We start from the raw sequence: 15,316 nt of genomic DNA on the forward strand, positions 1-15,316 counted from the left end.
TTCGCACTTTTTTCTTATCACCCCACTTCTTGGCTATTCGTTAAACTGATTTGTGGGTGTGGTGAGGGGTGTATTTATAGGCATTTTGAGGTTTGGGAAACTTTGCCCCTCCTGGTAGGAATGTATATCCCATACGTCATTAGCTCATGGACTCTTGCTAATATGAAAGAAATGAATTTATCAGGTAAGTTCTTACATAAATTATGTTTTTGTAAAGGGATTGTTATTTTTTTACAATAGCAGAATCACTTGACTGGATTTGTATTTAAACAAACAGCCTAAATAATTCCTTTTCCTCCCACACCCTAGTTTCCTGATCACTTGAAATCTTAAAAACGAACAAATTGTATCAAAAATAACAACCCCTTCACATACAGCTCGACTTGATGCCCTTTGTAAACAAGAAAAGCTGGTCACTATCATAGAAGATGACAGAGGACAAACTGTCTGCGTACGTTAAAAATATATTTCCAGCTAATCTTTCTCCAATATTCTGCCTTCAAGCTCAACATCCCTACAAGCATGTGACACACTACATGTGATGTTGTAATCTGTGCAAACATTCCGAATGCCCCTACAGCCAGGGACAGAAATGTATTTCCATCTCAATTTTCACTTGACTTTTTAAACTAGCCACAGTGTCTTTGTTCTTTAATCTGGTTATCCCAGTATAAATATTATATAATGTCAATGTGCACAAGTTTTGTTACAAAGTTAAATCCACAAATACAATACAGTAACTATCGTCTAAAAATAATTGATACACAACCTTTAGAATTTAGGAATCTCATGAATGAATGTTTTGCAAAATTTGAAAAATTATACAAATTTTAACAAATTTGCTCTTTCGTTTTAATTGTTTATACAACATTCTAACATTTGTTTAATGTAATTGTATTTCTAATGCTATCTTAAAATGTCAAATTAGATTACATTTTTTGAATATTGCATAATTGGAATTGCATTATGCAACATTTGAATTAGAAAAATTTCAATCAATATATTTGTAATAGTATTTCTAATGCTCTCTAAATGTAATATTCAAATTATGCAATATTCGAAATAAACATTTTAATTTATATATTTGTATCTATTGTGTATCAATTTACTAAATTCCCTACCACATGAACTACTGAACTTCTGAATAGTTTTGTTAAATCGAATGTAACATTCAAAATTTCAAATGTGGATATTCGATCTAATTATTAACATTCAAAAACTGGAAATAACATTTGATTATGGATTTTCGTTCTTAACATTCAATTGTCAAAACGAATATCCACAGAAAAGCTGATTGCACTTTCAACACTTCCGCCCATCCCAACCCATCAGAAAAGATTAATAATATTAATAATAATAATGTGATGCCTTGCGAAATTCACCTGAATTCACTAACCTTTGCGACCAATGCCATTTGTGACCCAGTCATTAGCGTTAAGATGAGCTGGGTTTGAAGTCCGTACAACAAGATGCTGCATATCTCTCCAGGTTAGGTTATTACTAAAAGTGGAAAGAAATAGAACATCAGAAATGTTATATATAAATGAAATTAAAACTAGGAAATCAAACAATTTTTATTATTTATTATATGGTAAATTTTCCGCTGACCGCACATCTAAACACAACATTAGCATTCTATGGATTACTGAAAGACTTAATTTCTATGTAAAAAACAAACAAACAAACAAACCATGCAGCCTACTATGGCCTAGAATACAGTAAAACCAGTTAATAGCACCTGAGCTGACAAAGGCAGTGACGCTACTACATTTTGTGACCAATAAATTAGAGGTGCAGTAATTAACATCAGCACTTTCCCAGCAGAGCACTATTAATAGTGGTTCCAATTAATTTCTATGGGATGTAATAAAACGATGACAGCTCTGATGTAGTCAAATGCACACTGCAGATAGCATATGCTTCCTATACCAGCCGTGGTAAAGCCACTACTATATTATAAGTAACACACTTGTGAATTAGGGCTCCTCTTTACACCAGCTAGTGCTATCTGGCCCTAATTGTAGAAGGAGCTAGTGAAGAAAATGCCTTTGTACTGTAATCTGTATTGATAGCATGTCCAAAAGGTTACGGCGTCTCACGTACAAAACAGACATTTCATAGGACACAATGCATACTTTGCTTCCAGAGCGAGAGCGATGATTCCTGCAGCAAGCGGTGCAGATGCCGAGGTTCCTGTGTGAGAGTCTGTGCACTTCTGCCTCAGATCAGTCGTTACCTGACAAAAGAATATTGCTGAGGTTAACCTTTTATACCGTCTCCCATCCCTAGCCCAAATAACAATTAGGAAGACTAAAGCCTCAGCAGGACATAAAGCGGTAATAATAAAATATGCTAGATCCTTTTATTAGTGTACTACTGCAAACACCTATGTATTTAAAGGGATAGTAAAAAAGTCCAAATTAAACTCATGATTCAGACAGGGCATGTAATTTTAAACAACTTTTTAATTTACTTTTATCATAAATTTGCTTTGTTCTCTTGGAATTCTTAGTTGAAAGCTAAACCTAGGTAGGCTCATATGATAATTTCTAAGCCTTTGAAAGTCGCCTCTTATCTGAATGCATTTGACAGCTTTTCACAGCTAGAGAGCGTTAGTTCATGTGTGTAACAGATAACTGTGCTCACGCACATGGAGTTAATTAAGGGTCAGTACTAATTGCCTGAAATACAAGTCTGTCAAAAGATCTGAGATAAGGAGGCAGTCTGCAGAAGCTTAGATACAAGGTAATTACAGTATATTTATATAACTGTTGGTTATGCAAAACTGGGGAATGGTAAATAAAGAAATTATCTATCTTTTTAAACAATAACATTTTTGGTGTTTACTATCCCTTTAACTCTTGCAAAGGGGTAAACATATATAAACTTTATATAAACATATATAAACTTTATATAAACATATATAAACATATATAAACTTTATATAAACTTTATATAAACATATATAAACTTTATATAAACATATATAAATTTATATAAACATATATAAACTTTAACTATTTAACCTCCCCAAAAGAATGAAACATTAGTTCAGTAAGAAAATGTTTTAGAACATCAGGGCAACATAATATTGTTCCTTTACATAGTTTTAAAGTCGGAAACATGACAGTTTAATTTAGCCTAACCAATATTCATGTTTTACCACGCTTGTTTATGATACAAAAAAAAAAAAATCCTGCTACATGGCATAATTATTCTTTTCTGTAAACAATTCTTTTTCTATAAAAGAGTGAATACATAATGTATTAAAACTGCTGACTCAAACATACAGTTAACTTGAAATCTGTTTCAAAGTTAAACAATTAGGGAAAAATACTGTGACCATTATTTAACTCTTCCAGAAATCTCTTGGGTAATGTCCAACGCAAACAAAAACACTTTGTTCTGGCTGTATACAGAAAGGTTTCAAGTGCACTGTCAGCCCCCAGGCACACAGAAAAGAGCATGCTTTGTACAGGGCACCCAGCTGGCCGCTTAAAGAGAATGTCAGTCCAAACTCAGATTTCGATGAGTCAAAGTAACATGATAAATTCTATGAAATTGAAAAACTCATCAGTGACACAACTTAAAACTTACTCAATTAATGTAAATAGGTCACAAGCTACATTATTGAAGATGAGCAGAACATTGCCTGGAAATCATTCTAAGACAATGAACATAGAGTTGTATGACTGTTGTAAAAAGCTTAGAATATTACCAAAACTTCCAAGATCTAAGAAACACTTACAATTTGCTTCTCATTCTGGTTGCCGCTGCTGTACGTGGTTGCCAGAGTGGAGGAGCACGCTTCACTATACCACGGCACGTTGCCAAACTGTGTGGTACTGCTGATTGATAAAGTATAAATGCTGTTGGTGTATCCATCACAGTTACAGCTGTCATGCTCTCTTCCGCCATTGCCAGAAGCCCATACATATATAGACCCCAGGCCACCGCGACCCTTCAGCAAAAACACAGTAGGTACATTGTTATTAAAGAACAAAGCCAAGCCAAAAAAACGTTAGTTAAGAACAAGTAACACTCAGTAAAAAGCATGAACAGAACATGACATAATATTTGAAAAAAAAACATTGCTATCCATTAAGCTTAAAAATGCCATTAAAAACCACTTGCTTGTGTGTAAAATGTGTGCTTTGACCCATGCTCCCTAGAGAATCCAAAAAGGCAAAACGTGCTTTTTAAAAAAACTGCCTATTTCACTTGCACGTTACTATGTATGTGCATTGGTTCCTTCGCGAAGATCCGAATGCAGAAGTTAGCAGCCGATCGTTCCCTTCCGATATTTTCATAGCCGGATTGATTCCTGTAAAAGATCCCCCACTCTGAGATCTAGATTTTAGAGTGGGGCTCTTTAACAAGAATCAAAGGGAAAGAGCAGCTGCTCATTTCCACAATCGGATCCTCACAAAGGATCCAAATGCACATACCTACAAGTTACATCATTTGCGTTCTGGCCTCTTAAGGGAGAGTGGAACATGCACAACTTTTACCCAAAAGAAGTGTATATTGTGCTCTTTAATGAATCAGGTTACTTTTACACATTTACCCGGCATTGTATTTGTCCCTGTAACATCGGCTTATTTGTTTTTATTGCTGGGGCTGTCGTATTCAGAAAAGCAACGTCAAATGTAAGCTTTTAAGCATCCTTTTAATGTAAATTCAATATATTTTATATGGGCAATAACATTATAAATCTAAAACTAGTAACATTCACAATTATATTGATGATGTCAGTGGAAATAAATTATTGAATTAAACCATTGTATGCCATTAAAATTTGCAACTAACTCATAAAACATCAGCCTCTGTATCTCAAACATGGGCATCAACAAAAGGGGCATCCCCCCTTGTATTTCTCTCCCCACCTAAAGTACAAACTGCAGAAAAAAAGGAAATTGAATGCAAGTTTTTGTTTTTTAATTATCCTGAATGTAGCTCCGTTGTAGCGGAAGAAGCACAGTATTCTGGGAGTTACATAGCATTCTGGAATTTGTAGTTTTTGTGTAGTTCTGAACTCCAGCATGCATTGTACAGTGGTGGGGAGTGAGCTTTGATTGAAGGCAGAAAGTTTTGCATGAGGCCACGCCCTCTCCTCCATGGTGTGGGTGTGTTCTATGAGCCATTAAGAGGGATTTCCACTACTACCACCCTTTTAACAGCAGCAAACAATAAGGTATTTCATTAGTTCATTTCTGTGCAGATTCCTCATACTCAAATACTTGATTAGTTTGTTAAAAGTTTGTGAATAGCACAAATACTGGAATGTTTATTTTGTATATTTTAGGTAATGTACTGTTAGCTGTTTGAGGCTTTATATGAATAGGTTAACATATAGGTTCTTTTGTGTTTAATTTTGATTATGTTCTTCTTTATAACTGTATAATGCAACAGATTAAAGGGATATTGAACCCAAATTTTTTATTTCACGATTCAGATAGAGCATGCGATTTTTAGCAACTTTCTAATTTACTCCTATTATGAAATTATATTCATTCTCTTGGCATCTTTATTTGAAAAAGCAGTATTGTATGCTTACAAGCCAGCCCATTTTAGGATCAGCACCCTGAGTAGCACTTGCAGATTGGTGGCTACATTCAGCCACCAATTAGCAAGCTCAACCCAGGTGCTGAACTAAAGATGGGTTGGCATGTAAGCTTAGATTCCTGCTTTTTTAAATAAAGATACCAAGAGAATAAAGAAAAATTGATATTAGGAGTAAATGAGAAAGCTGCTTGACATTGCCTGCTCTATTTGAATCATGAAAGAAAAAATGTGGGTTTAGAATCCATTTAAATAAAAAAAAGCACTAAATAATGAATAAATCTATATGTTCCTTCTATTTTCATTTTTAAGTTAGAAGTCTGGATAAAGACATTCATTTCATTACACCAAAAAAAGTGTATAAAAAGTATTAAACTTTAGAATATAGTGACTCCCAATGTATAGTGTACTAGTAGCATTTTGGGTTTATTTTCAAATCCTGATACATATATATGTGTAAGTGTATGGGTGTTTGTCTGGGCATATTTCACTTTATTGCAACCCACATTGAAAAAAAATTCTGGGGCACCCATGATCTCAAACATTTTTTTTCTCCTTTCTCTACCTGGTTGACGCCTCTAAAAAAAGCACTTTCTGCCAAATGAGCTGGCCCGTCCACTGTCTTGCCATCATCTTCTGGTCCCCAGCTGGCACTATATATGTGAATGTGGTCAAGGTTGTGCCCAAGGGACTTTGCTTCTACTGCGTCAGTCACCTCTCCATCCAGCATCCTAACGCCTGAAAGCAGTAAAAAAACAGGGTTTTATTCATTCAAAGGGATAATAAGGAACACAAATACTACAGTAACTAGAAAAATCAAGAAAGCTTCCTTTTAGCTTTAATATTTGTGTTTCTAGAAATACTTTAAATGGAACAAACATAGAAAGTTATAGGGCAATAAAACCTCTTGCAATTACATTTTTCTGCAGTTTTGCAAAAAATAAAATAAAAAATGCAAAGCAGTGTGTAATTTTAAACATAGCACTGATGCCAAAATGGGCACAGCTTAGCCGTGTTCACATTTTTCCTTTTCTATTAATTTTTCTAAAGAATTAAATTCTACATTTAAAAGTGGGTTGTAACATTCAAAAAAAATGTCCTTATATGTAATGAGATTGCTGTAGCAATAACAACAATAATCAGAAGACAGTAACTGCAAGCCACATTTTATTTTATCTTGTTGCATATTATCACAGGTGCAAATCCCCACATCCGGAATTCCAAAATCCACACAGTCTGAAATCCAAAAATTTGTCATTCAAATTTAAAATAAATAAATATCCCAGTGCTGCCATGGGAGGGAAGGAGGAAGGGAGGCGGGCGCATAGTGGGAGTGGGGAGGGGATTCCCTACCTACAGACAAAAATAAATGCTTTGTGAAAGGAGGGGAAGGGATAGGTTTCCTACACTATGGAAAGTTGGTGAGGTAGGGGGTTCCTCCATACAATCGGATGGGGAGGGTGATCACTACACTACAGATTTTTTATTTAAATAAATAAAACAAACCCCCCAACAAACTGGGTACTGGCAGACAGCTGTCATTACCTAATAATGTGACACCTAGTGAGAGTGGGAGGGTTAGAGAGCTGTTTGGGGGGGGGGGATCAAGGAGGGTTCCCTGCACAAAATATATATTTTTTTTTAATTCTCCCTAAACTGCATACTGGCAGACTGTCTGCCTGTACCTAAAATGGTGGTGATCAGTGGCGGATGAGGGAGGGTTAGGTAGTGATCAGGGGGTGGGAGGTGTCAGGTAGGAGAATAATCTCTACACTACAGCTAAAATTAGCCATAAAAGCTACATCATTAACCCCTTCACTACTGAGAATTTCAGAAGTGAGGTGCGCAACAGCAATTAGCAGCATTTTAGTTGCCAAAAACAATGGCAAAGCCATGCATGTCTGCTGATTCTAAACAAAGCAGAACCCCAAGAAACTTTAACAACCATTTGACTAATGACTGCAGTAGTTGTGTGTAAATAATTTCATTGAGAAACACACAGTTTGTGAAAAAGTGAAAGATTTTTATTTTTAATATGATCTCAATAGGCAGCGAAATGGTGGCATTAAATGTACCAAAATGGGCCTAGATTAATACTTTGGGTTGTCTACTAAAATATATAGTGTTGATAGGTAAATAAAATAAAAAAAAACACGGCTTTATTTCTTTTTGAATTGAGTGATAGAAAAAAATACTAAAAATTCTCTGGTACTTTGGACGAATATTTCTCTAAAATTCCTGGTTGTTTAGGGGTTAATATGTACAAGCTGGGTCTTTTTTGCCATTAAGGTGCTTATGTTTGTTATAGTGTGATTTCTATTATGAGACCTAAAAGTGTTCTCTCTTTATCATTAGACCTCATGATATTTTGTTCCTTCCCTAGATTTTTAAAGGGGTCAAATGGTGACTTCATATAAGACACAGAAAGCTCCTTTGTAATATGCCCACATGTTTTGTAAAAATACTGAAGTGGATAACTTTGTCTTATATACTAACTATAATTCTGTTGGATATACCATCTCAGACATTTATCTTAGTGTAAAGACAGGTTACAATGATTATGATCTATAAAGAAATGTTTTTATTATAATACTTATTTTGTTCTTACTGATAACTTCAATAAACAAAATATATAGCAAACCAAATAAAATTAGCTCCCCAAAGTAAATGCACTGTGAGCAGTTATTCTTCAGCTACTCTATTTACTTTTATCAGGATGGTGGGGGGGAAAAACTGCCAATCAGCATCACCAGTGCAGAGTTCACAATTTGCTTAACTGAGATCTCATGGGATTTTACCTTGCATCACCTATGCATCACTTCAATTGATTTATCATATGAGCAGAATGCCCCTTTAAAACATGACTTTTTAAACATTACATGTAATTGTTGCCTTACCTCCAATCCGTGCATTATATGCAATCCCAACACCACAAATGCCATTATTTGCCACTGCTGCAACTTCTCCTGCACACCGAGTGCCATGCCTATAAATATAAAGAGAGTAGTAAGAGTCTGGTTGTAAAGGTGCCACCTTATCCTAGTCTAGGAGTGTGTGCTCGTCACATTAAACAGTTATTAGACTGTAAAAGGGTTGTGTTTTCTCTATTCCTTTGGTTCATTAAATATGTTCAGAAAACACTTAAAATACTAACAATAATCTAAACTGAGAACCATAAATACATATATAACTAAAAATAAAAAACAATGCTCTTTAAAACCGGCCTGTGAAAGAAATAAAGAATACATAAAAAAAAGAGGTTAAAAATATATCTACTATACATAATCTAAATTAAAAAAAACTTCTTGAAGTGAAAAACTTTATTCTATTCAAGTTTGCCCTAGTCCAACTGCAGTATTTCTGGTGAGATCTGAGATAAATCCCAGGAAGGGACCTAATCATGTCACAGGTGAGTGCCAGATAGAAAGGTAAAAGAATATAGTTTAAGCATTTTCTTTTCTCGCTATTATATAGATCATATGCGTTTTTTTCTCTGACGTAGCTTCATGCTAACTCTGGAGCTCTGTTCAAAAGAGAAAAACTGCTGAAAATCAAATTCACACAAAACTAGGAAGGGCAGGTTGTATAATTAAATTAATCATATTCTACTTTAAAACTTGCTGCAAACACAGAACACAGAAAAGAGAAAAAATGTTTGTTCAACATTCTAACATTCGTTTAATGTAATGGTATTTCTAATGCTTTCTTTAAATGTAATATTTGAACTATGCAATATTCAAAATAGAAACATTCAAATTTATATATTTCTATCTATTACTAAATTCCCTACCACATGAACTATTGAACTTCTGAATAGTATTTGTTAAATCGAATGTTACTTTCAAAATGTCAAATGTGGACATTCAATCTAATTATGAACATTCAAAAACTGTAAATAACATTTGAGTACAGAATTTTTAAAAATATTCGTTCTTATCAACATTCGATTATGTAAATTGAATTTTTACAATAACATTCGTTCTATCATTCAAATTCGAATATAAACACATTTGCCCATCCCTAATACCAAGCCAGGTAAATTAACATTAACTCTTAGTCATTAATGACTAAGAAGGCTGCAATGCATTGTATTTAATGATCAGCAGCTCACGTTGTTAACCAAGGAGTTAAAACTACATTAAAACAATTTGCTACCCAAACTGTTTTACGATGATATTTGCATATTTGGTCTTTAATTCTGTAAAATCCATACAGGGTTGTCAATCAGGCTAGAAATAGCCAGCAAGTGTTCCCGTTGTGTAGAATAAGCTACCTCTTTTCTAGCAAGCAGACTGTGTGCAGGGGCTTCATGGATATGAATGAAATGAGGCTTTGTACAGACAGCACATTAATCTTCTGTGTCTGCCGCATCTTGCAGCATACACAGGATCCACAGGTCCGCAAGGCAAACAGTACAACTACATGAGCTTGGCAGAAATGCTACTGGCACCCAGAGCCGTCCATAAGCTTAACTCTCTGTGTACCCTGCAGTACCATCTGCCTGGACCAAGGATAGAGCCTCAAGCAGCTGCAATAATTATTTTTTTCCTTTATAAAAAAAAAATTATATAGTTATTGTGCGTGAAATAGCAATGATAATTGCTAAATATCTGATCAACTTTTTCTGTGCCGTTAAACCTTGGAATGAGAACATTGTGTTTTCTCACTCCGATGGGGAGCTGGGAGGTGAACAAATGTGATCTGTAACTAAAATTCACATTCATGAAACTAGGATAACCCAAAAATATCTGGACATTGTACTTGTCAAAATATCTTTCGATAAATGGCAATTTGTAAAAATATACCAGCAACCCCTTATTTCAATGTTTTTGTGTATCCAATCAGAGGCCAAATGTAAATAAACTTCTGCACTTATCTAAGCAATCACTGTGTAGCATATAGAGTTAAACTGTGGTATACTTAAGTATGCAGCATGCACGTGTGCATTGCGCACTGAAGAAGAAAACTGCAGGAAATGCAGGATAATAAGAAATTCATGTACATTGCAGTGTTAAATATTTTATGGGGATTTAATTTTAGCTTAAAGAAACATAAAATTGTTACTAGATTGAATTATATATTTAAAGCAAAGATTACCCTTAGAATAATATGGAGATATGATTTAACTATGTTATTTAAATAGTGTAAGAATAATAAGTGGGCACTGCTATGCTGTAACCTAGGTTTCTTTCTCAGTTGAGGCTAATTAGGGACAGCTATAAATGAGTTACTAGAATGTACAACCAATGAAAGTGTGGAATATAGCAATGTTCAGACTGGGGTATCCACTACCGCTTTTAACAGGAATTAAAAAGCCTTTAATTGTAAGTAAAGGGGACAAAACAAATCATGAAAGTGTAGTGCAAAGGTGATTTATATTACAATCTCCAAGTGTTTAAATATCCCTTTAATGCCCATTCAAGTTAATTACAGGTTACTAGTTTTAGGTTATTATAAATATTCTGGAAAGCAAAATAATTAGAAAAGGAAGCATTTGAGAATCCTTCAACATTTTGTCCAAATATGGGTGTAATGTGTCTGAAGTATATAACCGATTGTGAGAAAACTGGCCTTATAGACTGAAATGGGTGAATTATTCTCTAGGAACAATTAACAGTGCAGTCACAAAAACCACTACAGATTCTGACAGAGGACAGCTGAGCACCTTTATCTTTATCAGCTTCAACAAAGTCATAAAATTCACAGTATACTTTAGTTTTGCATTCTTAGGGCCTGATATTCAAAAGCTTTCCGCACAGACAAGATGATCTAAGACATCTCTTTAGTACAGAGAGGTCCCTAAACAAATGTAAGAAACACAATTTTTTATTTGAAAGATATTTATCTCACTATGCAGGGTTCTTGATGTGAAGGAGAGACACCCACATTACAAAATAAGGTCTACAACAATCCCTAAGACTTTGCATGATTTCTCTCCATGCTGGCGAACGTTAGAATATCAGGCCCTTAGACACAAGAATTGGGGTTAAAGGGATATTAAACACTAAATACATTTCATGCACTTCCTGTAATTATGGATGTTGCCATTTTGGAACCTAGATTACACTGCAAGCAACTGATGGAGAGTTGCTGCACATGTGCAAACACTTCAGCACTGGAATGCATTGAAAGTTAGATTTCAACATGGCAGTACCATATCTAAGGGAGATATGAAATATTGAACAAACATAGTGTGGTTTAAATTAAATTAGACGTGCATTTGTGCACTTCGGGTGCTAACGTATGTGGAATACGGCATCCTCAAGCTGCATTGAGTTCTTTTCAGAGCCGGATTTATTATTTTGAAAGTGCAACACCCTGAGATATGGATTTGCACAGATTTGTGCTGCACTTGACAATAATAAAACCAGTTCCAAAAAGAGTTTAATGTGGCTTGCGGCCGCCTTATTCTGCATTTGTTAGCTCCCGAGGTGCACAAATGCACATATCTAGAATTAATTCACCCTAAAGCCAAATATTCAGAATATGTAGAAAACCCAAAGCAATTGTCAAAAAGGCTGAGCATTGTGAAGAAACCTGAAAGAGCTTGCTTGCAGAGCAATATATTTGTAGGTTCAAATGTGTAGTAGAAGTGCATTCGGCTCTGGAGTGGACTTAAACAATGTGTTTATTAACCCTTTGCTTCTCTGTAAGCAATAGTACAACAATATTTTATTACTTTTTTTTTTTATTCAAAACCGTTAAAATATGGGAAAAAATTAAAAATGGAACAAAATTGGCAATATAATGGTCATCTGCTGTTTCTTCTATACATTCTGGACAAGGATAAGGATGGATACTAAAAAATTAGGTTAACTGGTGCCAGGAGAGGAATAATTCTCTGTCGTCATTAACAGACTGGCATAGCACAAACAAGTCAGTGAATAAATGATTAATTTCCTTCTACTTGCAGCCAACATAATTGTAAGTGTCTCAAAGGACAAAGAGGCAAAAGGTGATTGTAGACTCACGGAAATACAGTAAAAAAGAATAATGCAGCCTATTTCACAACAACTCTTGCTTCCTGCAGATTAACTCAGGATGAAACTTGCATATACTCATCTAATGTTATCATGAAGGAAATATACCAGGTGCTTTATACAGAGAGATAATCAAAAGAAGGTCAACATAGTATTACCTAGAAGTATTAGAACACAGTTGACTGAACTACACATTGGCTTAGATTCAATAAAACAAGTTTGTAAACCGAATATTTTATGGAAAAACTCGCCTCAATGTCACAGCTTAGAAAATGTCAAATTTAAAGAGATTTGTACCCTCCTACCCTTGCCACAGCCGTTATGATCAATGGAGCCACATCTATCCCATAACTGTTTACTGCTCGGAGCAAAACACGCTGCACTGTGAAGGATGAAGGATCCCAAAAACGCCTTCAATTTACACAGAACAAGGAAGCACAATGAGATAGTGTCAGGTTTTTTTCTCACCTTTTAATCAGATCACTTTTTAGCAATATATAGAAAACTATTTTCTAAACCATTATTAGCGTAATGGGATAAGTGGGAGATTGGTCTCTACTAAGATTAATTTGATTGTGGGAACCACATCAGGGGAATAATGTTATTGAGACCACAGTAACTGAACTACCATATGATTGAGAATATTTCCAATAGATTTTTAGATAATGACATTTTTGTAGTATTTTCTAAGCAAAACATAGTGTAGTGGTTTAATTTATGACAACAGGGTATTGTTTTTTTTTTCCTGTTTCAGTCCATTTTATATTAATTGGAATAAAAAATATGATTTATTTATACATTGTGAAGTAAAAAAGTCATAACATGCATTGTACTATTTAATATTCTTGTGTAGGCTATTATCTGTGGCTCAGTTATTGTATTGTAATAATACAATTCAGGCTTATACCTATGCAAAACAGATCTTTCCATATTACAAGGTAATACCTGAGGAATCTAATATCACCAACACATTTTTGTGGCACACTTGCACTTTAGTTTTCTTTTGAACTACACATTAACTTATTAACTTGCGGAAAAACTTGCCTCATCGTCATAGCTTGGAAACTGCCCAATTTAAAGAGATTTGTACCTTCCTCCCTTGTCAGAGCTTTAAGGTGAGCTCCATTATGATCAATGGAATCACACCTATATCATAACTGTTCACTTCTTGGCGCATAGAACACTGTGAAAGATGGCCAACCCCTGGAAACATCTTTTGTTCTATCCAGCGAGACTACTTTACTATCACAAACCATTTTGCAAATGTGTTTTCTAATTGTTGTGGTTGTAATAATTTGTTTTTACACACTGCTAATGGTTCTCGTTTCATATGTGAAATCTCATGTACTGGACATCTCATGGGATATATATTTACTGCAGGAAAGCTAAAGAAATGCTGGACAAGATAGGTGATGTGATGCTCAACTAATATAGAACATTACCATGTGTTTACAACAAGGTTCCTCTGCAACTTACAAGCCTTTAAGAATCTTGCCACTGAATAGTAAATAAATACTCTTTTCTAGCCAAGAAGAAAAGACTGCGAGTGCAATGAAGTACATATACCAAAACATATTAAGTGCATTACACAGCTGCTTTTACAGGCAAGGAATATTGTGTATTCATAGTTGAAAAGCTTAACGTCATTTCTACTTTAAGTTTGCTAGTGAAGGAACCATTATCATATATGGATGCTTGGGATTACAAAAAACAAACAAACTACAAAGTAGTAGTAGTGGTATGTGTGGTAAGGTCACATGACGGCTCAGTTTTAAGAGATAGTAAATGTATTATGTATGCCGGACTTTCACTACAAATGAGGGCTGGGACAAAACCAAGATCTTGTAGTTCTGCAGGAAAAAGTAGGCCAAGGCCATTTCCAGACCTTAAAAATGACAGGGCTGATTATTTAGTGGACTGAAATACAGGACTGGCTGAAAAGGATGGACAACTCATTATTTCAAGGGAACACATACATTCAGTATAGTACTTACTTAAGCCAGGACATTTTTCATCACCTGTCCTATCCAGATAAGATAATATGTAAGATAATATGTATGTATAACCTAGCGGCTAAATCTGATGAATGTATGCATGCATTTGTTAGCAAATCTGTATTGTTTTATACTCTTGAGTATTCTCCAATAGTTCTTGGACTGCCATTAAATGATTTCTATTACAATTTGCTTTTTATTGTGTGGTATTAAAGGGATACTGGTAAATGGAAATTTACATATTACTTGAGTATTATAAAATGGTACCCCAAGACCTTCTAAATTACTACCATGACCAAAATAAAACAAAAAACAAATACTGGGTAAATAAATACCAAAGACTGCTACCTTCTGAAGGTGATGAATACTAAAGTTCCTATTTTCAGTGCATGAGTCTAGAGAACACAAATAAATAAAGGATATTTCTAAATAAAACCAAGGCAAACTTCTGAGTCTCTTTAGCAATATTTTTTTATGAATTTGATTAAACATTAGCTGAAAGTATACACTTTATAACATGAAATCTTAGGCTATTACCCAGTTATTTTCTCTAATATTATATTGCTGAGCAACACATTTTCCTCATTTTGTTGGGGATGTTCAAATACATCACAGGAGAAACAATAACCTGCGGCCATACAAAAGCTTTAAAACCTCACTTCTCTGAAAGCCTCCTGACGATTCAATAAAAAGATCAAAACAGAGCACAAAGCTTTAAAGGCATACATTATTTTTATGGCGTCAACTCTGTTGTACATTCTATAGCAGTAAAGTTATAGT

At 34.7% G+C, this 15,316-nt stretch overlaps 1 protein-coding gene across 1 annotated transcript in view; it reads right to left on the reverse strand.

The window, feature by feature from the left end:
• The window catches only part of FURIN (furin, paired basic amino acid cleaving enzyme), a 494,229-nt gene that overhangs the window by 122,880 nt on the left and 356,033 nt on the right, over positions 1 to 15,316 (reverse strand). The window contains exons 7-11 of the mRNA XM_053717718.1: positions 8,460 to 8,548; positions 6,128 to 6,300; positions 3,749 to 3,961; positions 2,136 to 2,236; positions 1,397 to 1,500 (exon numbers count right to left, since the gene is read on the reverse strand). Of these exons, the coding sequence (XP_053573693.1) occupies positions 1,397 to 1,500; positions 2,136 to 2,236; positions 3,749 to 3,961; positions 6,128 to 6,300; positions 8,460 to 8,548 (680 nt within the window). The remainder of the gene's footprint in view (positions 1 to 1,396; positions 1,501 to 2,135; positions 2,237 to 3,748; positions 3,962 to 6,127; positions 6,301 to 8,459; positions 8,549 to 15,316) is intronic.

This window comes from Bombina bombina, chromosome 6, assembly GCF_027579735.1.
Source record: "Bombina bombina isolate aBomBom1 chromosome 6, aBomBom1.pri, whole genome shotgun sequence".
NCBI classification, from domain to species: Eukaryota; Metazoa; Chordata; class Amphibia; order Anura; family Bombinatoridae; genus Bombina; species Bombina bombina.